General features: G+C 38.4%; 3 protein-coding genes across 3 annotated transcripts in view; 1 reads left to right on the top strand and 2 right to left on the bottom strand.

Moving 5' to 3' along the window:
* Positions 1–3274, top strand: part of LOC138168295 (zinc finger protein 585A-like) — a 93274-nt gene extending 90000 nt beyond the window's left edge. Inside the window, 3 exon segments of the mRNA XM_069097372.1 lie at positions 1–321; positions 323–439; positions 441–3274. The exon segment at positions 1–321 is cut by the window's left edge and continues 87 nt beyond it. Of these exon segments, the coding sequence (XP_068953473.1) occupies positions 1–321; positions 323–439; positions 441–702 (700 nt within the window). The 3' untranslated portion in view covers positions 703–3274.
* Positions 1–21733, bottom strand: part of LOC138168284 (zinc finger protein 420-like) — a 771269-nt gene that overhangs the window by 288019 nt on the left and 461517 nt on the right. The window lies entirely within an intron of this gene.
* Positions 1–21733, bottom strand: part of LOC138168287 (zinc finger protein ZFP2-like) — a 273297-nt gene that overhangs the window by 190964 nt on the left and 60600 nt on the right. The gene's annotated exons all lie outside the window — the stretch shown is intronic.

Here is a 21733-nt window from a genome sequence, read left to right as displayed (position 1 = left end):
AGTCAGCTCCAGTCTTGCTGAACACCAGAGAATCCACACCGGGGAGAAACCATTTGAATGTAATCAGTGTGGTAAAGCTTTTATACGGAGCACCCACCTTAGAGTACATCAGAAAATCCACACTGGAGAGAAACCTTATGAATGTAAAAAATGCGGAAAGGCTTTTACACAGAGAGGCAGTCTTACCCTACATCAGAGAATCCATACTGGGGAGAAGCCTTATGAATGTAATCAGTGTGGTAAAGCTTTTACACGGAAGGCCCACCTTAGATTACATCAGAAAATCCACACTGGAGAGAAACCTTATGAATGCAATCAGACGCAGCCCCAATCTAGCTCAATCTCCAAGAAGCCATACTGGGAAGAAACCAACTGAATGTAATCAGTGTGGAAAGGCTTTCCAGGGCAGCTTTAGTCTTGCTGAATATCAGAGAAAACATTGGAGAGAAACCTTATAAATGTAATCAATGTGGAAAGACCTTCAGAAGCAGCTCTGATCTTGCTGAGCATCAGAGAATCCATACTGGAGAGAAACCTTATGAATGTAATCAGTGTGGAAAAGCTTTTAGATTAAGCTCAGGTCTAGTTAAGCATCAGAAAATTCACACTGGAGAAAACACAAGCCATGTGGTAAAGCCTTCAGGCAAAAGTCAGCCTTCTTTTCACATCAGAGAATTCATATATTTGAAGAGAGGCATGTAAATGGGGTATTCTGAGAAGGTCCACTGTTCTACCCAAGCACCCAAGGGGAACCAAGCTTCCCGAACTATCCCCCCAAGGAGATAGCAGCTGGCCACATGTCTATGTTATATGTCCCAAACCTTTAGGTATTTAACTAATTGGCAGAAGTTGACCCAAGATGACCCCTATCACTGTTGACCAATGTGGGGTTCTTTTGAATAGAATAAAATAAATTACCTTAAGAGATAGAATACTTGGGGCGGCTAGGTGGCACAGTGAATAGGGCACTGGCCCTGGAGTCAGGAGGACCTGAGTTCAAATATGGCCTCAGGGTCAGCTAGGTGGTACAGTGAGTAAGAGGGGTGGGGGGCTGGAGTTGGGAGGATCCGGGATTGGTTCCAGCCTCAGATACTTAACACACACACACACACACACACACAAAACTGGCCATGTAACCTTGGGCAAGTTACTTAACCCCAATTTCTTTAAAAAAAAAAAATCTGGCCTCAGACACTTGACACACTAGCTGTGTGACCTTGTGCAAGTCACTTAACCCCAATTGCCCTCCAAAAAAAAAATAGAATGCTTTTCATAAATGACTTCTCAGAACAACCAAAGGAGAAACCTCTTGTAACTTGGATTACTTTAAGGAAGCCTGAAATGGCATTAAAAAGGATGTGGAAAGGGCTGAAGTTTAGGGCCCTCCACCATGATAGAACTCAATTACAACAGTAAAACATATCTGTGGGCATGTTAGATCAATTTGTCCAAAGCTAAGAAAATCTATCCACCCCTCCCCAAAGAAAACCCACTCCCTCAGAATGAGATCAGGGAAGGAGGGAGTTCTGAGTCTACGACCCTGGCGCCCCAGCTTCTCTCTAAGATAAATAATAAAGGCCAGGAGGGGTGATGATGCCAAAATGACTCACTTTTATATCCGGGACCAAGGTTGACTCTGGGCTATGGCCAAGAAATTTTCAGGAGCCCATGAAACCCCAGGCAATTTGACAGAACTGCAAATCACCTGGTCTACTTATTAGCCCAGCCTCCCTAACATATCAGTTGGTATAGGTTCTGGTGAGTCCTGAGGAGGCAGAAGTGTGAGACTGAATCACTGATGGTAAAAAGCTCCTAGAAGATCATTCTTAGGCACTGCCTAATAACAATGACTGCTGTTGGTTAGACAGAAGAAATTGGCCAAAGACTTATGGAAGCCATTCCTACAGCATTCCCAAGAAGGATTCGGCCTGTTACATGAGTTACTTACAGAATACAATAAAGTATAAAATGCAGATTTTTAGTAATGCCATTCAATACACAGTACCAAATCAATAGCTTCTTTTTTTAAGTCAGGAAAATCCATCTCTCCTTTAAAAGATATGGGAGAGAGCAGATTGGGGGAGGGGATATTCATGGGATGGCTGCTTTGGGGTGGTGGGTAGGGGAAAAATGGGGAGAAAATTTGCCAACTCAAAAATCTTGTGGAAATGAATTATGTAAACTAAAAAACTAGTTCAAAAAATTAATATACAGAGAATTGACTCAAATCTATATGAATACAAGTCATTCCGCAATTGATAAATGGTCAAAGGATATGAACAGGCATTTTTCAGAGGAAGAAATTAAAGATATCTATAAGCATTTGAAAAAATGCTCTAAATCACTATTGATTAGAGAAATGCAAATCAAAACAACTCTGAGGTACCTCATCTCACCAGTTGGCTTGGCTAAGATGACAAAACAGGGAAATAAATGCTGGACAGGATGTGGAAAAATTATAACACTAATACATTGCTGGTGGAGTTGTGAACTGATCCGACCATTCTGGAGACCAATCTGGAGCTATGCCCAAAGGGCTATAAGTAATTTCATATCCTTTAACCCAGCAATACCACGTCTAGGGTTGTATCCCAAAAAGATCATAGAAGCGGGAGGAAGACCCATATGCATAAAAATATAGCAGCTCTTTTTGTGGTGGCAAAGAATTGGAAATTAAGGGGATGCCCATCAATTGCAGAATGGCTCAACAAGTTATGGTATATGAATGTAATGGAATACTATTGTGCCATAAGAAACAAGGAGCAGACAGACTTCATATTTACCTGGAGAGGCTTATACGGACTGATGCTGAGTGAGAAGAGTAGAACCAGGAGAAATTTGTACACAATTACAGACACAATGTATGTGTGATGACGAACTTTGATAGACTGGACTCTTGTCAGCAATCCAGGGTTATAATTCAACCCCAAAAGACTCATGATGGAGAGAGATGTCTACATCTAGAGAAAGAACAGAATTTGAATGTAGATTGAAGTAAATTACCTGCTCTCTTTTTCTTGTTTGATTTTGTTTCCTCTTTCCCATTGTTCCTTCCGTCAGATACAATCCTTCTTTATAATCTGACTAATGTCTAATGTGAAAGTATCTGCAGATCCTATACCTGATTGTATGCCGCCATGGGAGGAGGGGGTGGAGGAAGGGAAGAAAATTTGAAACTCAAAAGAACTGTGGAACTGAATCTTATAAACTAAAAGTAAATGAACAAATTCAAAAAATAATTAAATAAAATGGGAAAAAAATTTTAAAAGGAGAATATTCTCAGCATAGCTTGACTGTTTGATTGAATTTACCTTGTCATCCAAGGCTAGAAGCATTGCCCAGTCTGACTAATGATGAATAGACTTAGCCAGAAGCAGGGGTGGAATCTGGAAGTGAAGAAAAGAGCCGCAGAGCCTGGGCTGTGTTTAGCAGTCTTCTGAACTTCTAAAGAGGTGAGAAAACTGGGAAGGGGGGACATGATGGGGAAAGGTCTTTTTAGACATATATAGATTAAGTGGGGAGAATAAGGGAGGGATTTTTAGAGGGGTGAGTATTATAAGGAAAAAGAAGACAAGGGGAAAAGACCAGATTACAGGGACAGGGTAAAAAGAGAGGCTGATTAGGAAGATAGGAAAAATAAGATAGAATGAAATTCACAAATAGTAATGATAACTTTGAATGGAAATGAGATAAATTCACCCATAAAATAGGAATGGGTTACAAATTAGAATCCAGCAATATGTTGTTTATAAGAAACACATTTAAGAATGAGAAACACCCACAGAGTTAAAATGGAGGGTTGGAGTAGAATTCATTGTGCTTCAGCTGATGTAAAAGGACAGGGGAGTAATGAGTTCAAACAAAGTTATGACTAAAATAGACTTAATAAGAGATAAACAGCATAACTACATTGGGATAAAAGGCATCGTGGACAATGAGGCAATATTAATACTGAGCCTTTATGCACCAAATACTATATCATCTAAGTTTTTAAAAACAGATGAATTGCAATTGAACATGGACAGCAGTAGTACAATAGGGGATGTTAATTTTTTTCTCTCAAAAATCGATCAATCTAACCAAAAATTAAGAAAAAAGTTAAGGAAGTGAGTAAAATTTTAGACAAGGTAGATATGATAGAGATCTAGGGGGAACTGAACAAATACAGAAAGGAATACACCTTTTTCTCAGTGGTTCTGATGGAGTTTATGCTCTGGGAACCCCCTTGCATCTTCCCACTGGATGAGACATTTGCCTGAGGCCATAAACCTTTCCTTGTCCTAGGCCCAAATCTCATTGTTCTGCTACCTCCCAGCCTTGTTATATCCAGTAGCCAGACCTGGGAGGCATGCTTCTGGCTGACCCCTAGAATGAGACCCAATGTCAAAGAGAGCCAGCAAAATCCAGGATGTGTGTGAGGCCCCTGGTTCAGCCCTACCTGGGACCTGTACGCACAGAGTGGGCAACTGGAAGGCAGAGAGAGTTCAGGTCAAAGGGAAGAAAGAGAGAGCTGAAGTCCAAAGGAAAAAAGAGAGAATCTGAGCTCCAGGTGAGGAAGAGCAGTCTCAGCCCAAAGATTTCTGCTTCCCACCAGTCCTAGTCCCAAGAACACCACTCTGTCCAATCCCAGAACACCCCCAAGCCCTGACTGAGACCTTTCCTCCAATCACACCCAAGGCCAGGACTCAAGGATCCTGACTGCTCCTCCTCCCCAAGCGCACCCCTCCATGCCCACTGCAGTGATCCCCTCTTCCCCCTAAATTCCTCCCAGGCCTCCAAACTCCACCTCTGTACTAAGTCATTCACAGCTGATCATTTTGCAATATAGCTGTTGCTTTATGCATAACACATTTCACTATGAATCAGCTCACGTAAGTCTTTCTAGGTTTCCCTGAGAGCATCCTGCTCATCAAAAAAAATTTTTTTTTGCTTTTTGGAGGGCAATTGGGGTTAAGTGACTTGCCCAAGGTCACACAGTTAATTTTTGTGTCAAGTGTCTGAGGCTGGATTTGAACTCCGGTCCTCTTGACTCCAGGTCCAGTGCTCTATTCACTGCGAGACATAGCTGCTCCCTCATCAATTAAAAAAATTGTTTTTAAAGTTGAATCAAACCATTCTGGAGAGGAATTTGAAACTATACACAAAGGGCTATGGAACTGTGCATACCCTTTGACCCAGCAATGCCACTCCTAAGTCTGTTTCCCAAAGAGATCATACATATGGGAAAAGGCACCACATTTACAAAAATGTTTATAGCATCTCTTTTTGTGGTGGCAAAGATTAGAAATTGAGAGAACGCCCATCACCTGGGGAATGGCTGAACAAGTTGTGGAATAAGAATATAATGGAATACAATTGTGCTATAAGAAATGATGATTAGGTGGACTTCAGAAAAACCTGGAAAGACTTATATGAACTGATCCTCAGTGAAATGAGCAGAAGCAGAACACTGTATATAGTAACAGCCACATCATGTGATGACTAACTTTGATAGACCTATTTCTTCTTGGCTCTAAGACAGTTCCAAAGGACTCATGATGGAAAGTACTGTCCACATTCAGAAAAAGAGCTATGGAGTATGAATGCAGATGGAAGCATATTATTTGCTCTTTCTCTCTTTTTTGTTTCTTCTTTCTCAAGATTTCTCCTATTGGTTCTAATTCTTCTTTACAACATGACTGACACAAAAATAGATTTAATATCAATACATATGTTGAGCCTATACCAATGTATTCACTATCTTGGGTTGGTGGGAGGAGAGAAATGGGGAGGAAATTTGGAACTCAAAATCTTATGGCAATGAATGTTGAAAACTAAAAATAAATAAAATTTTAAAAATAAAATAAATGGTTGGATGGGTTCACAACTCCACCAACACTGTGTTAATGTATCATTTTGCTGACATGCCCTCCAACATTGTCATTTTCCTTTTTTGTTCTTTCAGCTATTCGAACAGGGACAAGGCAGTATCTCTGAATTGTTTTAATTTGCATTTATCCAAATCAATAGAGAGAGTATTTTTTTCATACAACTATATACAACTTTGATTACTTTATCTGACAATGGACCATATCTTTTGATCATATATCATTTGGGGTCTGGTCCTGATTTTTATAAATTGGATTAAGTTTTCTATATGTTTCAGAAATGAGACAATTATCAGAGAAACTTGTATCAAAATTTTTTTTTCACAGTTGCTACTACTAACTGTATTTTCCTCCATCCTATTCCATCCCTGTTTATTCCATTCTCTCTCTTCTTTCATGCTGTCCTTCTTCAAAAGTGTTTTGCTTCTGACTACCCCCTTCACCAATTTGACGTCCCTTTTATCACCCCCCTACTATTATCTACTTCCCCTTTCCTGTAGGGCAAGAGAGATTTCTATATGCAATTGAGTATGTATGTTATTCCCTCTTTGAATCAATTCTGATAAGAGTAAGTTTAACTCACTCCACCTCATCTGTCCACTCCTCCCTTCCACTCTAAAAACTTTTTTGCCTCTTTTATGTAAGATAATTTACCCCCTTTCTACCTCTCCCTTCCTCTTTCTCCCAGTACATTCTTCTCTCCCCTCTTAATTTTATTTTTTAGATATCATCCATACACATTCTACCCTAATGATGAGAAAGTTCTTATGAGTTACAAATATCATCTTCCCATATAGGAATGTAAATAGTTCAACATTTTTTAAGCCCCTTATGATTTCCCTTTCCTGTTTACCTTTTTAGGATTCTCTTCAGTCTTGTATTTGAGAGTTAAATGTTTTATTCAGTTCTCTTTTTATTCATTTTCATCAAGAATGCTTAGGAGTTTTCTATGTCATTGAATGTCTATTCATGCCCCCCCTACCCCTCCCCCCTAGAAATTTTATATTTAGCTTCACTGGGAAGGTGATTCTTGGTTGTAATTCTAGGTCAATTGTCCTCCAGAATATCAATGTTCTAAGTCCTCCCATCCTTTAATGTAGAAGCTGCTAAATCCTGAGGTACCCTAACTCTGCCTCCACAATACTGGGATTGTTTCTTTCTGGCTGCTTGCAATATTGTCTCCTTGAACTGGGAGTTCTGGAATTTGGTTATAATATTCTTCAGTGTTTTCATTATGGGATCTCTTCAAAGAGGGGATTGTTAGATTTTTCTCAATTTCTATTTTACTCTCTGGTTCTAGAATATCAGAGAAGTTTTCTTTGCTTAATTCTTGAGAGATGATGTCCAGGCTCTTTTTTTTCTTTTTAATCATGGCTTTCAGTTAATCCAATAATTTTAAAATTATCTCTCCTGGAACTATTTTCCAGGTCAGTTGTTTTTCCAAGGAGATATTTCATATCATCTTCTCTTTTTCATTCCATTTGTTTTGTTTTGTTTTGTTGTTTCTTGATTTCTCAGAAAGTCATTAACTTTCATTTGCTCAATTCCAATTTTTAAGGAATTATTTTCTTCAGTGAGTTTTTGTACCTCCCTTTCCATTTGGCAAAAAGTACTTTTGTTTGTAAGTTTAAAAATATTTTTATTTAAAGTTTTCAGATCCAAATTCTATGCCTCCCCTAACACCCTGAGATAGTAGCAATCAGATACAGGTGATTTTCATAGGGCTGGGTGATTTGATCTGACATGCATACAAATCTCTGATTTCCTGTTTTAATTGAACAATACAATTCTCTTATTGTGGAAGGCAAAGATCTTCTCTTCTGCCATTTCCCCATTCTTTTTTATCCTATTGAAGCTTTCCTTAAAACAATACAAGTGACAAGATGATTCTCCTTTGGTGGTTTTGAGTAGCCATTTATTGAAAGGGACACATCTCCTTGACTTCACTAAGACATTTCTTGAGGTAATTTATTTTATTCTGATCAAAAGAACCCCACATTAGGCAACAGTAAGAAGGGGTATTCTTGGGTCAATCTCTGCCAATTAGTGAAGTACCTGCAGGTTTGAGGCCCATAATATGTCTATATAGCCAGCTGCTGCCCTCTTGCAGGCATAACTTGGGAAGTTTGGTTCTCTGTGGGAACTTTCTGGAATTTCTGGAAAATTCTGGAATTTGACTTTGGCAAGTAATGCAGACAACCTAAATTAAAAACTGGGGCTTTAATAAGTTCTTAACTCTGACTAAACCACAAACTCTGGGACTCATTAGTCCTAACTGTAGGCTTTCACTAGACCCCACTAGCAGGACCTTCACCATGTCCCCATTTACTGGGTGTCTGCCCTGGGGAGCCCAGAAAGATGTCTCCACCCTGTGGCTATAAACACTTGAGCACTTTGGGACTTAGTCATTGATCAGTGTTACTCTTTCCAGGCCTTTATCAGCCCTGGCACCTTTTTTCCTCCTAATAAATGAACTCAACTGAAAGAGACAAGAGATTGGGAGTCAAGCAGGGAGGCATTTACCAGACCACTGAGGAGGAGACAGCAGGCTGGACATCAAAAGCTCCAAATCAGTAACAAAGCAGCTGGATCACCCCTTCCAGGGTCAGGAAGAAGTTCCTAGGCATGGAGAATCCAAGTGCTGACACCAGAAATGTCAATTAGGCAAAGCCCACCCCACCACATGCAGAAGAGTACAGGCGGCAAAAAACCAACTTTTACTTATGAGCTTCTCCGTCTCCTTGCCTGAGACTCGTGCCTCCTCCTAACTCTCTAGGCTAGCTCTGACTCCCAGCTTCTTCTGGGCTTTGCTCCAACCTCCAGCAAGTTCCTCCCATCACAGGTTCCATGTGATTACTTTCTGTGGCCTATTAAGGTACAGTGAAGATCTTCAGATTTCCCTTACCATTACATTCAGCCCTAAGATCTTTCATGTCCTTTACGTAGCAAAAATACATTAGTAATACATTCCATTATAGGTTAATGGGAGTTTAGGGGTAACTGGTGTCAAAAAAAACTTTACAACAATTTAACCGGAATAACACAAAATAAGCCCATAAAACAATATCTTACAGTTGAGGCTTGAGCAGAAGCCCCCCACCATTCCCCCTTCAAATGAGTGGGGCTTAAAATATTGGACTATGGGGCAAAGGTCTCTTCTTTCTTCCTTTCCTTTTTTTGTATGCCCTGCATTTAGCACAGTGCCTGACACACCAGTAAGTAGCCCTTAATAAATGCTTATTCACTTGACTTGTATTTGTGGGATTTGGTTGTGGTTTTTTTGTTCCTGTTTTTGTTCATATTTTGATACCTATTTTTTAATATAACTGTTTTTTGCCACCTTGTGGGTTTTATTCATTTAAAAACATTATTCTGAGGAATTCATCAGTTTTATCAAGAGTATCAATGGGGTTTATGATGGAAAAAAAATCTAAGATCCCCTCGACTAGAGGCTTCTGAGCAGGGAAGTAACATGGCAAAAACATATGCTTTCAGAATGTCATTTTGGCAGCTGTGTAGATGGATATGAGGTGTGTGGGTAGTTGTGTGATGGAGGGGAGAGGGAAGGGATTTGAGGCAGAAAGACCTATTGGGAGGCTTCTTCAATAGTCCAGGCAGGAGGTAATGAAAGCTTGAACTGGGGTGGTATTGGAAGCAGAGAAAATTTAGAGAGAGATTCTAGAGATGTGTGAACGTAACATGGCTGAGATATCACAGCTAATTGACTATTGGGGTTGGGTAAAGGAGAATGGAGAATAAGGGATAACTGCAGTTGTAAACCCAGGAAAGAGAATGGTCTCTTCAACAGGAAAATTAAAAAGAGGAGTAGATTCTGGGGGAGAGATCATGAGACTTCTTTCGTACATGTTGATTTTGAGAGGTTTGGGTGAAATCCATTTCTTTTTTTCCAATTTATTTATCTATTTTTAGTTTTCAACATTCATTTCCACAAGATTTTGAGTTACAAATTTTTCTCACCATATTTCCATTACCCCCCACTGAAAATACCAAGTCTACTTTCCTTTTTGTGTGTGTGTATGAAAGTGTGTAGTTATGCAAAACATTTCCATAGTAGTTATATTATGAAAGACTAACTACATTTCACTTCATCTTTTCATGCCCCCCACTAATTCTCTTTTCTCCTTTGACCCTGCCCCTTTTCAAAAGTGTTTCTAATTACTCTCTTCCCCAATCTGCCCTCCCTTCTATCATCTCCCCTTTTATTCCCTTCGATCCTAATTTCCTGTAGGGTAAAATACCCAATTGAGTGTGTTATTCCCTCTCTAAGCCAAACTCAGTGACTGTAAGGTTGTCTCATTCCCTTTCACCTTCCTGTTCTTCCCTCCATTGTAACAGTTTTCTCTTGTCGCTTTTATATGAGGTAATTTACCCTAGTATATCTATAAGCACATAAAACAGTATCTTAGCATGGTGGTGATGGGGTGCTTGGGATCTATGTTTGTAAAATCAGTTTGTAAACTCAATTTGTAACATCAGTCTGTAAAACCAATTGTTTGTAAAATCACACTCCACTCACCCCCCAGCCTCAGAGCATTAACTCTGCCCCGCAACAACTCATGAATTGTTTATCTCAGCTTGGAACAATAACAAGCTACATCTATGAATCCTTCACTAAAGTATCTATACACATTCCAGCTCAGGCAACTATTATCTCCCCCTTGTATAGTGCCCCACTGCCCCCATGAATCCTTCAATACTCTATCTCTAGGTTGACTCCTTAGTAATTATCCACATACCAAGTCTCCAGCCTTGGTTCCCAGACATCAATCTTGTCAAACATGACACTGATGGGTGGCAGACTGGGCACTTCTCCAATAGCCCTTGACCGCTAGCTGACTTAGTGACATTTCAAGCCTAAAACCACACCTCCAGGTAGCCCCCCCTTGGCTATTTCCCGGTGAATTATGGATAATAGGCCTGCAAAGTTGACATTAAAAGTGCATGTTCCTTTAAACACTGGCCTCACCTTAACTCCTCCCTAATCCCACCCTCTTCTCACCTGGTCAGCATAAATGACATCCAATGAATAGCCTTAACTCCTTAAAAGCTATGCCTGTGTCTTCTTTAAGCTTGCAGGTCCCCTAAGGACTCTTGCCCTCTGTAAAGCATACATTAAACTTTTACGACTCTGACTCCAAGTTGGCTTGGGCTGAATTCTTTCCAGACTGAATCTCAGGCTTTCTGGTCTTAGATAAAGATCAGAGTTCCTGCTGAACCTATTGTCATCCCTCATCATTTTGGTGAGCCAGCCAGGAGGGAAGTCTGTGGTCTCAAGCTTTCTTGGAGCTCCTGTAAGCTCCTTTTACCTCCTCCCTCTCTTCCTGTTCGTTGGGTTCTCCCTTCTAGCACCTAGGAAGGCTTGATTGGACGGTTCCAGTCTTGGACAGACTGGAATCCAGTCTATTTTAAATAGACCCAGGTCACGTCCCATTTGGGATGGAGGATGCTCTGTCTAGGGACAAGTGTCTGCTGCTTAAATTACATACATACATATATAAGAATCTTCTCCCTCAGATCAAAGAAGCAGGCAGACAAACATTTAACTATTTCCTGCCTCACCTAAAAGAGGAAAGTTTTGTGTATCAGAATGCAACTGAAAGGCAACTGAATTCATTCTGGTCATTTTTAGAAAGTGTCACTCCTAATTTGATGCTAAAGATAAGTCAGAATTCATTTTAATATTTGGCATTTAGGCAAATTGGAATATTTTCTTTTTCTTTCTTTTTTTTAAGCAATTAAAAAAGTAACTTGCTCAAGGTTACACAGCCAGTTTTTTCTGGGAGTGATGCTAAGTATCTGAGCCCAGATTCATCCCCAGGTCATCACTGGAGCCGGTGCTCTTACTCACTGAGCCACCTGGCTGCCCCTCAAATTGGAATATTTTCTAAGATTTGATATGAAAAGTGAGGTTTTTGCATTCTCTAGAACTGGGATAAGGGAGTATGTGACACTCTCCTCCACCCCTTGTTAGAAAGGTCAAAGGTATCACTTTCAAAGAAGTTTTTAAGGAGTGGGCACATAAGTGAAATTTATGGGAGTAAAAGTTATACCGCTAAGAGGTGCTGAAGAATAGTAGGGAATTTGAGTTACCCTCCCCCACTTGCTATATTGAGGGCCCCACTGGCAACAGCCCTGGGCCCCTGGGTACCCTGAAGTCCACACTAAGAATGCAGATGACCCTCTTTCAAACCCCTGAGTCCACAACTAGGCTCTGCAATTGTGGGGAGAGGAGAAAAGCCTCTGCACTTGGTAAGCCTAATTTTCTATCAATAATTTTTGCATGTGATGAATTGGAAATGCAATTAATGTCATGTTATTATTTTATTATAGTATCTCTAAATTGTAAAATCTTCATATACTGTAAAAAATTGAGTGACCATTGTGAGCCAGAAATGGTGTTAGATAAAGCAGTTTCAATCTGAATTTTGTTGAAACTAAAAGATGGAGTAAAAGTTGTGTAAAACCAGCTATGTTACTTTATCAGTTCTGCTAACCATATCTTATAATGTTTATTTCATGTGAATTGGATTTTTTATGTTATAGTATCTGATGATTTAAAGCTGTTATATTTGGGATACAAACAGGTAGTAATAATACTGCTGATATTTACTGTGATAGTTGATTGTTCATTTAACTTTTTGGCTATTCTGGAAATATACAGTGATTTAAAGTTATAGTTTCCACATTACTAATGATGAAATGAATAATTCTGTGCATATTGAATTGGAAAGGCATTTTTGTAGAATTCTTATTAAGCAAATTAAAAATCTTGAAAAAAAGGAAAGAAAAATATAGGGATGTGGTTTTCAAGTTTGCTTCATCTAAGGATGTATGTTCATTTGAAGGCTTATGGATCACTACATTCACCATCTATGTGAGATTCCAGAATGTAATTAATTTCTAGTGATAAGTCGATTGGTTGTGTAGCACCAAAAAAAATTTTTTTTTAGTTCTGTGTAACTTCAAAAACTGAAGTTTTAAGGTCACCAGATTGGTAATTTATTTGTTTTTATTTCAAAGTTCAAATTCAAGATCATGATAATTGTTTATGATATTGTTACTGATAAACAGCTAAATTTTCTATGTTGTATGAGAAGCAGTTTCTCTTAAAGTCTTGGAGTATTGCAATTTGGGAAATCATAAGCTTCCAAGTCTGTCTTTGTTTAAAAGGAAATTACAAGATGCAGGGGCAGGCCCAGAAGGCACAGCAAGGCTGGGAGATGCAGGCCCGGAAGGGGCCTGATCAATTCGGAGGGCAAGTCTTCCCACCAACCACAAGGTCCACTACCAGGCCTATCACCAAAGGGCTGGGACTGGAAAGAGCAAGGTAAGAAGCAAATACAGGGGCCCCTGTCCTGGACAGCAAACACTCCTGGGGCTACCACTTCATAGCTCAGAAATTTTTTTTAAAAGCCCCTTTCAGGACCTTCAAAGACAGATTGAACTGATGACAGAGTGAACCTCACTTGCTCCAAACCCCCCCTCTGACCCTGAAAACATAGTAACTCTTGCCCCAGGACAAAACCCTCTACAGTAAAGGCTTGGGATCCTAGAGGAAGGGCATGGCTAGGACCCTGCCTCAAAATGGGTAGAAAGCAGACTACAAAGACAAAGACTCTGGAGTCCTACTATCCTCAGAGGGAGGAACCAACTTCAGAGGGAGACAATGTGGACTCCACACCCAAAGCTGAAACTTCAACAGGGAATGGGTCCCAAGCACAGAAGGCTCTCCTAGATGAGATCAAAAGGAACTTTGAAAACAAAATGAGAGAGATAGAAGATAAAATGAATAATTCTCTCAAAACGAAAATAGCAGAATTAGAAAAACATTATAATGAGGAAAACATCTCTCTAAAAAGAAAAGTGTATGATATGGAAAAGGAGCTTCAAAAATTAACCAAGGAAAATGATTTGCTAAAAACTAGAATTAACCAAATGGAAACAAATAACTCTATGAGGAACCAAGAATTAGTCAAGCAAAACAACAAGAATGAAAAATTAGAAAAAGAGGTAAAATACCTCAAAGAAAAAATAACTGACCTGGAAAACAGATCCAGGAGAGATAATCTGAGAATCATAGGCCTACCAGAAAATTATGATGAAAAAATGAGCCTGGACAACATTCTCCAAGAGCTCGTTAAGGAAAACTGACCTGAGATACTAGAACCTGAGGGTAAAATAGAAATCGAGAGAATCCACTGGACACCTGCTGAAAGAGATTCCAAACTGAAAAGTCCTCGAAATGTTGTGGCCAAACTCCAGAACTACCAGATAAAAGAGAAAAGACTTCAAGCAGCCAGAAAGAAACAATTCAAATATCGAGGGTCCACAGTGAGGATCGCACAGGATTTGGCAGCCTCTACACTGAAAGATCAGAGGCAGTGGAATACAATTTTCTGGAGGGCAAAAGAGCTCGGGTTACAACCAAGGATCACATACCCAACCATACTGAGCATATTCTTCCAGGCTAAGAGATGGTCATTCAATGATATAACAGAGTTCCAGATCTTCTTGATAAGAAAGCCAGAACTCAATGGAAAATTCAACCTCCAATTACGAGATGCAACAGTGACTTAGAAAGGTAAACAAAGAGAACACACACACACCCTGCTATTTGATAAGAGCAAACTGGTTATAGACAAGTAGAGGGTATGACTATAAAATATACAAAATGATGATTTAAATAAAATCTGGTTAAGGGCTACAAAGGGACTGCAATGGAAGAAAAGGAAAGGTTGAAGTGGAAAAGTGTAAATTATGCCACTCATAGAGGCTTAAAAACTGTATAGCAGAGGAAAATAAGGGAGGGATTTGGAAGCATATGAGCTTTCCCCTCATTGGTTCTGGTACAAGGAGGGAATAACAACCAGTTAAGCATAAGACTCGATGGAGAAGAAACGCAAAAAGTATCATTTTAGAGGGAAAGAGGGGAGGGAGAGGAGCTTCGTATGAGATTTGTTCCTGTCACTCTTGATGTGAAGAAGAAATAGCATACTTCATTAAGTATAACAATATCCTACAGGCAGTAGGAGGGGGAAAGGGTTACAAAAGGGGGGTGGGAGTGGCTTATAGGGAGGGAAGTAGTAAGGGGAAAGGGGAGGAAAAGGGAGGGGGGCTGAAAAGGGAACACTGAGGAAGGCTGTGGTCAAAAGGAAAACTATTAAGGGGGGGAAGGAAGAAGGGAGGGAAAATATGAACATTAACAGGGGCAGGAATAGGATGGGGGGAAAGAAACAGAAACAATCATAACTGTAACTGTGAATGGAATGAACTCTCCCATAAAATGGAGATGGCTAGAAGAATGGATTAGAAGTCATAATCCTACAATATGCTGTTTACAAGGAACACATCTGAAACAGAGGGATACACACAAGGTAAAGGTAAAAGGTTGGAATAAAATATATCATGCCTCAGCTAAAGTAAAAAAAAAAAACAACAGGGGTAGCAATCCTTATCTCAGATAAAGCAAAAGCAAAAATTGACCTAATTAAAAGAGATAAGGAAGGAAACTCTATCCTGTTAAAAGGCACCATCAAGAATGAAGCAATATCATTACTTAACATTTATGCACCAAGTGGTGTAGCATCCAAATTCCTAGAGGAGAAGGTAAAGGAATTAGAGGAAGAAATAGATAGCAAAACTATAGTAGTTGGAGACCTTAATCTCCCCTTCTCTGAACTTGATAAATCCAACCTCAAAATTAACAAGAAAGAAGTTAAGGAGGTGAACAGGATTTTAGAGAGGATAGGTATGATAGATCTCTGGAGAAAACTGAATGGGGATAAAAAGGAATATACTTTCTTCTTCGCAGTTCATGGCACATACTCAAAAATTGACCATGTTCTAGGGCATAAAAACCTCACAATTCTATGCAGTAAGGCAGAAATATTAAATGCATCGTTCTCAGATCATGATGCAATAAAAATTATATGCAATAAAGGGCCAGGGAAAGACAGGCTAAAAACTAATTGGAAATTAAACAATTTAATCCTAAAGAATGAGTGGGTCAAACAAGAAATTATAGAAACAATCAGTAATTTCATTCAAGAGAATGATAATAATGAGAGAACATACCAAAATCTGTGGGATGTTTTAAAGGCAGTTCTTAGGGGAAGTTTTATATCTCTGAGTGCATATGTGATTGAATTAGAGAAAAGGGAGCTCAACAAATTGGGCATGCAATTAAAAAACCTAGAAAAAGAACAAATTCAAAATCCCCAATTAAATACTAAATTAGAAATATTGAAGACAAAAGGAGAGATTAATAAAATTGAAATTAAGAAAACTATTGAATTAATAAATAAAGCCAAGGGCTGGTTTTATGAAAAAAACAACAAAATTGATAGACCCTTAGTCAATATGATAAAAGAAAAAAGAAAGAAGAAAACCAAATTATGAGTATCAAAAATGAAAAGGGTGAATCTACCTCCAATGAAGAGGAAATCAAAACAATAATTAGGAATTATTTTTCCCAATTGTATGCACATAAATTTGACAACCTTAGGGAAATGGATGAATATTTACAAACATACAAGTTGCCCAGATTAACTGAAGAGGAAGTAAATTACTTAAATAATCCCATCTCAGAAAAAGAAATTGAACAAGCCATCAGTCAGCTCCCTAGGAAAAAATCTCCAGGGCCAGATGGATTCACTAGTGAAATCTATCAAACATTTAAAGAACAATTGATTCCAATACTCTACAAACTATTTGGGAAAATTAGTGAAGAAAGAGTCCTACCAAATTCTTTTTATGACACAAATATGGTACTGATACCTAAATCAGGAAGAGATAAAACAGAGAAAGAAAATTATAGACCAATCTCCCTCATGAATATAGATGCAAAGATTCTAAATAAAATACTAGCAAAAAAGACTACAGCAACTTATCTCAAGAATAATACACTTTGATCAGGTAGGATTTATTCCAGGAATGCAAGGATGGTTTAATATTAGGAAAACCATCAGTATAATTGATCATATCAACAATAAAACTAGCAGAAACCACATGATCATCTCAATAGATGCAGAAAAGGCTTTTGACAAAATACAACATCCATTCCTATTAAAACCATTAGAAAGTATAGGAATAAATGGAGCCTTCCTTAAAATAATAGGTAGCATCTATTTAAAGCCATCAGCAAGTATTATATGTAATGGGGAGAAGCTAGAAGCATTTCCCATAAGATCAGGGGTGAAACAAGGGTGTCCACTATCACCCCTCTTATTCAATCTGGTGCTAGAAATGTTAGCAGTAGCAATTAGAGAAGAAAAAGAAATCAAAGGAATCAAATTAGACAAAGAAGAGACCAAGCTATCACTCTTTGCAGATGATATGATGATATACTTAGAGAATCCTAGAGAATCAAGTAAAAAACTGCTTGAGACAATAAATAAATTTGGCAAAGTTGCAGGATATAAAATAAACCCACATAAATCCTTGGCATTCCTATATATTTCCAATGAAATTCAACAGCAAGAAGTAGAAAGAGAATTCCCATTTAAAGTTACTGTAGACATTATAAAATATTTGGGAATCTACCTGCCAAAACAAACCCAGGACCTGTATAATCATAACTACAAAACACTTTTCACACAAATAAAGTCATATCTAACTAATTGGAAAAATATCAATTGCTCATGGCTGGGTCAAGCTAATATAATAAAAATGACAATTTTACCTAAATTAAATTATATATTTAGTGCCATACCAATTAATTTACCAAAAAACTACTTTATAGAGTTAGAAAAAATAGTAACAAAATTCATTTGGAAGAATAAACGGTCCAGAATATCAAGGGAATTAATGAAAAGAAATGCTAGGGAAGGTGGACTAGCTTTACCAGATTTCAATCTGTACTATCAAGCAGCAGTCATCAAAAGCACTTGGTACTGGCTGAGGAATAGAGGAGTGGATCAATGGAATAGATTAAGCACACGAGATTCAGAAGTCAATGACTATAGTAATGTATTGTTTGATAAACCTCCAGACCCTGGTTTTGGGGATAACTCACTATTTGACAAAAACTGCTGGGAAAACTGGAATATAGTATGGCAGAAACTGGACATAGACCATTATCTAACACCATATACCAAAATCAAGTCTAAATGGGTGCATGATCTAGGTATAAAGGTTGATACTGTAAGCAGTCTCCTAAAACAAGGAATAGTTTACCTTTCAGACTTGTGGAGAGGGAAAGACTTTATGACTAAACAAGAATTAGAGAACATTATAAAATGAAAAATGGATAATTTTGACTACATGAAATTGAAAAGTTTCTGTACAAACAAAGCCAATATAACCAAGATTAAGAGGGAGGTGGGAAATTGGGAAAGAATCTTTACAACCTATGTCTCTGACAAAGAATTCATTTCTAAAATATACAGAGAATTGAGTCAAATTTATAAGAATACAAGTCATTCCCCAATTGATAAATGGTCAAAGATATGAACAGACAGTTTTCAGAGAAAGAAATTAAAGCTATCTATAAGCACATGAAGAAATGCTCTAATTCACTCTTGATTAGAGAAATGCAAATCAAAACAACTCTGAGGTGCCACATCTTACCAGTCAGATTGGCTAAGATGACAAAACAGGAAAATGACAAATGCTGCAGAGGATGTGGGCAAATTGGAACACTAATGCATTGCTGGTGGAGTTGTGAACTGATCCAACCTTTCTGGAGAGCAATCTGGAATTATGCCCAAAGGGCTATAAATACTTTCATACCCTTTGATCCAGCAATACCACTCCTAGGGTTATATCCCAAAGAGATCATAGAAATGAGAGAAAGACCCATATGTACAAAAATGTTTATAGCAGCTTTTTTTGTGGTAGCAAAGAATTGGAAATTAAGGGGGTGCCCATCAATTGGGGAATGGCTGAACAAGTTGTAGTATATGCATGTTATGGAATACTATTGTGCCATAAGACACGAGGAGCAGACAGTCTTCATATTTACCTGGAGAGGCTTAAAAGAACTGATGCTGAGTGAGAAGAGTAGAACCAGGAGAAATTTGTACACAATTACAGACACAACATATGTGTGATGACAAACTTTGATAGACTGGACTCTCTCAGCAATGCAGTGATATAAGTCAATCCCAAAAGATTCATGATGGAGAGAAATATGTACATCCAGAGAAAGAACTAGAAAGAACCAAGTTTATATCCACTTGGAAGCAAAATACCTGATCTTTTTCCTTCTCTTATTTGGTTTTAAGTACTCTTTACCATTTTTCATTCCAGCTGGTACAATCCATCCTTATAACCTGACTAATGTATAATGTGAAAGTATTTACAGATCCTATACTTGACTATAAGCTGCCATGGCGGGGGGGAGGGGGACAAAATGTGAAACTCAAGTAATTGTGGAATTGAATCCTGTAAACTAAAAGGAAACAAACTAATTAATAAAAAAAAACTTAAAAAAATAAAAGGAAATTACAGTTAAGATTGTTTAAAATTGTAAGATTGTTAACTAAGTTATTTGGCTACTGTTTTAATGCTAAAACTTAAAATTGTTAATTGACTACTGTATGTGGAAAAGAGGAGACTGGATGAAAACTTTATTCTGACTAGTTCTGCCCATTCAGAACAGTACTCCTGCATGTATGAGAATTGGCTAAGCAGGGGCATCATTATTACCTCTTCCCCCAGTCTCTTCTGCTCAGAATTCATATAAATTTTCCTTATGTTGTAAAACTGCCAAATTCCCTAGAAACTATCTCTGTTAAGCAAGGTCATTCAGCCTGGGAAAGGAACTTTTTTAATCTTGTAGTTTTTAAATGAACCTAACTTGCTAAGAAGTTGCAGAGATTAGAAAGGATTTCTATCAATTGGCTTTTAGATTTCAGAAGGAAAGATGGTAAATGGAATTCCTTACATTTGTGGCTCCTGATAAAACTTTTTTGCTTATTGCAGCTACAAGAGAATAGAAATAATTATAACTGGCTCTAAGCTATGATTGGTGAAGCTTATTGTTTAAGGTAAAAGGCACTTGGGACCATAACTAAGTTTTATTTTCTGTTTGAATTTTGGTATAGTTATCTGCATTAAATCAGTATCTGAGAGAAAATGCCACAAGCTACTCAGAGGGAATGTGATCCTGTACTGTGGACAGGTGGAAGTCTACATTTGGTAAAGGCCGGAGGGACAATCTTAGCCTCTCTCTGGGATGGGATCCCTCCTGGCTCAGTTTACCCATGAGGTTCCTTTGAAAAGGAATGTTCCCCACCTATTCCTGAATCTAGCTTTGAGGTGGAATGGATATTGCCTGGTTGAATATCTGTAACTTAACCTGAATTTAAACAGAGTCAAGGATGTTTTATCCTGTCATATTTGGAATGTCACATGTCCCTACTTTTTTCCTTCTATAGAAGGTTTCTGTGATCAGAGCAAGTAATCAGTAAAAGATGTGAGCTCTTTCATGTTAGCTTACTGGAAAATCTAATATTATTTTCATCTAGAATTAGAACATGTGCAGAAAGTTATGCAAACTGCTTAAGATCATTCTAAAAGTTTTCAACTAACCTTCTTCAGAAAAGTTTAGTGATCATTTATAAATCTTGAACTGTTTTAAAAGAAGGGAAAATACTTTTAAAAGAAATTTTTTAAATCTCTAGTGTGATTTTTAAAAAGGCCTACTAAAACTTTCATTTGCAAGATAAACGTATTGCTAAATTAATGTAATGAGTTGTAAAGCAGAAGAGATCTTGCTGTTTTGATCTGAATTTGTAGTTATTCCATTATCCAAGCAAAAGTTAATATTTGTAACTGAATATACATGTAAAAGATTCAATTTCTGAAGTATCTCTTTCTTCCAGAGTGAATATAATCAGAGGATAAACAAGCTTTGTGAAACAAGGATGGATGTCTACTATTTAGCTGTGGGGTTCAAGTCAGGAACCTCTTTTGTTAAAGGCAGTACAATTATGTTAGTAAAAGTATAAAAACATATGAGGTATCTTGTCTAGGTAGTATGTAAAAATATAAAGGACAGTGAAATAGTCTGAGTAATGGGTTATACTAGCCCATAGTTACCCCATTTCTGGTCAGTTTTCTCTTACTTCTTTTTGGGCCTTGTTTGTTTAATCTCTCTGCTAGATTTGTGTCTTTTAGGTTCAGCACCCTTCACTTACAGATGACATCTCAGGCTGAGTACCAAACACTCTCTGAGTCCATGACCCATCACCCCCTGGACCTGACATCAGCCAGGCTCTGGACACTGGCTACAGACCCAGCCTATTGAAAGATGGAACCCTGAGAGGCAGGGACAGCTCTATGCCCCTCCCCAGCAGGAAGCAGCTTAGGAAGCTGACACCATCACCCCTTGTCCCCAAATGAATTTGGGTGCCATCTGTTTAAGGGGGGAATGATGGGGTGCTTGGGATCTATATTTGTAATATCAATTTGTAACATCATACTCCCTCCCCCAGCCTCAGAACATTAACTCTGCCCCTTCCCTACCCGCACTCTGCCCAGCTTCAGAGCATTAACTCTGCCCCGCAACAACTCATGAATTTTTTATCTCAGCTTGGAACAATAACAAGCTACATCTATGAATCCTTCACTAAAGTATCTATAAACATTCCAGCTCAGGCAACTATTATCTCCCCCTTGTATAGTGTCCCACTGCCCCCATGAATCCTTCAATACCCTATCTCTGGGTTAACTCCTTAGACCATTATCCACACACTGAGTCTCCATTAGCCTTGGTTCCCAGACATCAATCTTGTCAAACATGACACTGATGGGTGGCAGACTGGGCACTTCTCCAACAGCCCTTGACCGCTAGCTGACTTAGTGACATTTCAAGCCTAAAACCACACCTCCAGGTAGCCTGT

The sequence above is a fragment of the Petaurus breviceps genome, unplaced genomic scaffold (genome assembly GCF_028583685.1).
Source record: "Petaurus breviceps papuanus isolate PSGF00001 unplaced genomic scaffold, PetGlider_PUasm1.0 356, whole genome shotgun sequence".
NCBI classification, from domain to species: Eukaryota; Metazoa; Chordata; class Mammalia; order Diprotodontia; family Petauridae; genus Petaurus; species Petaurus breviceps.
This window is presented reverse-complemented; position numbering and strand designations above follow the sequence as displayed.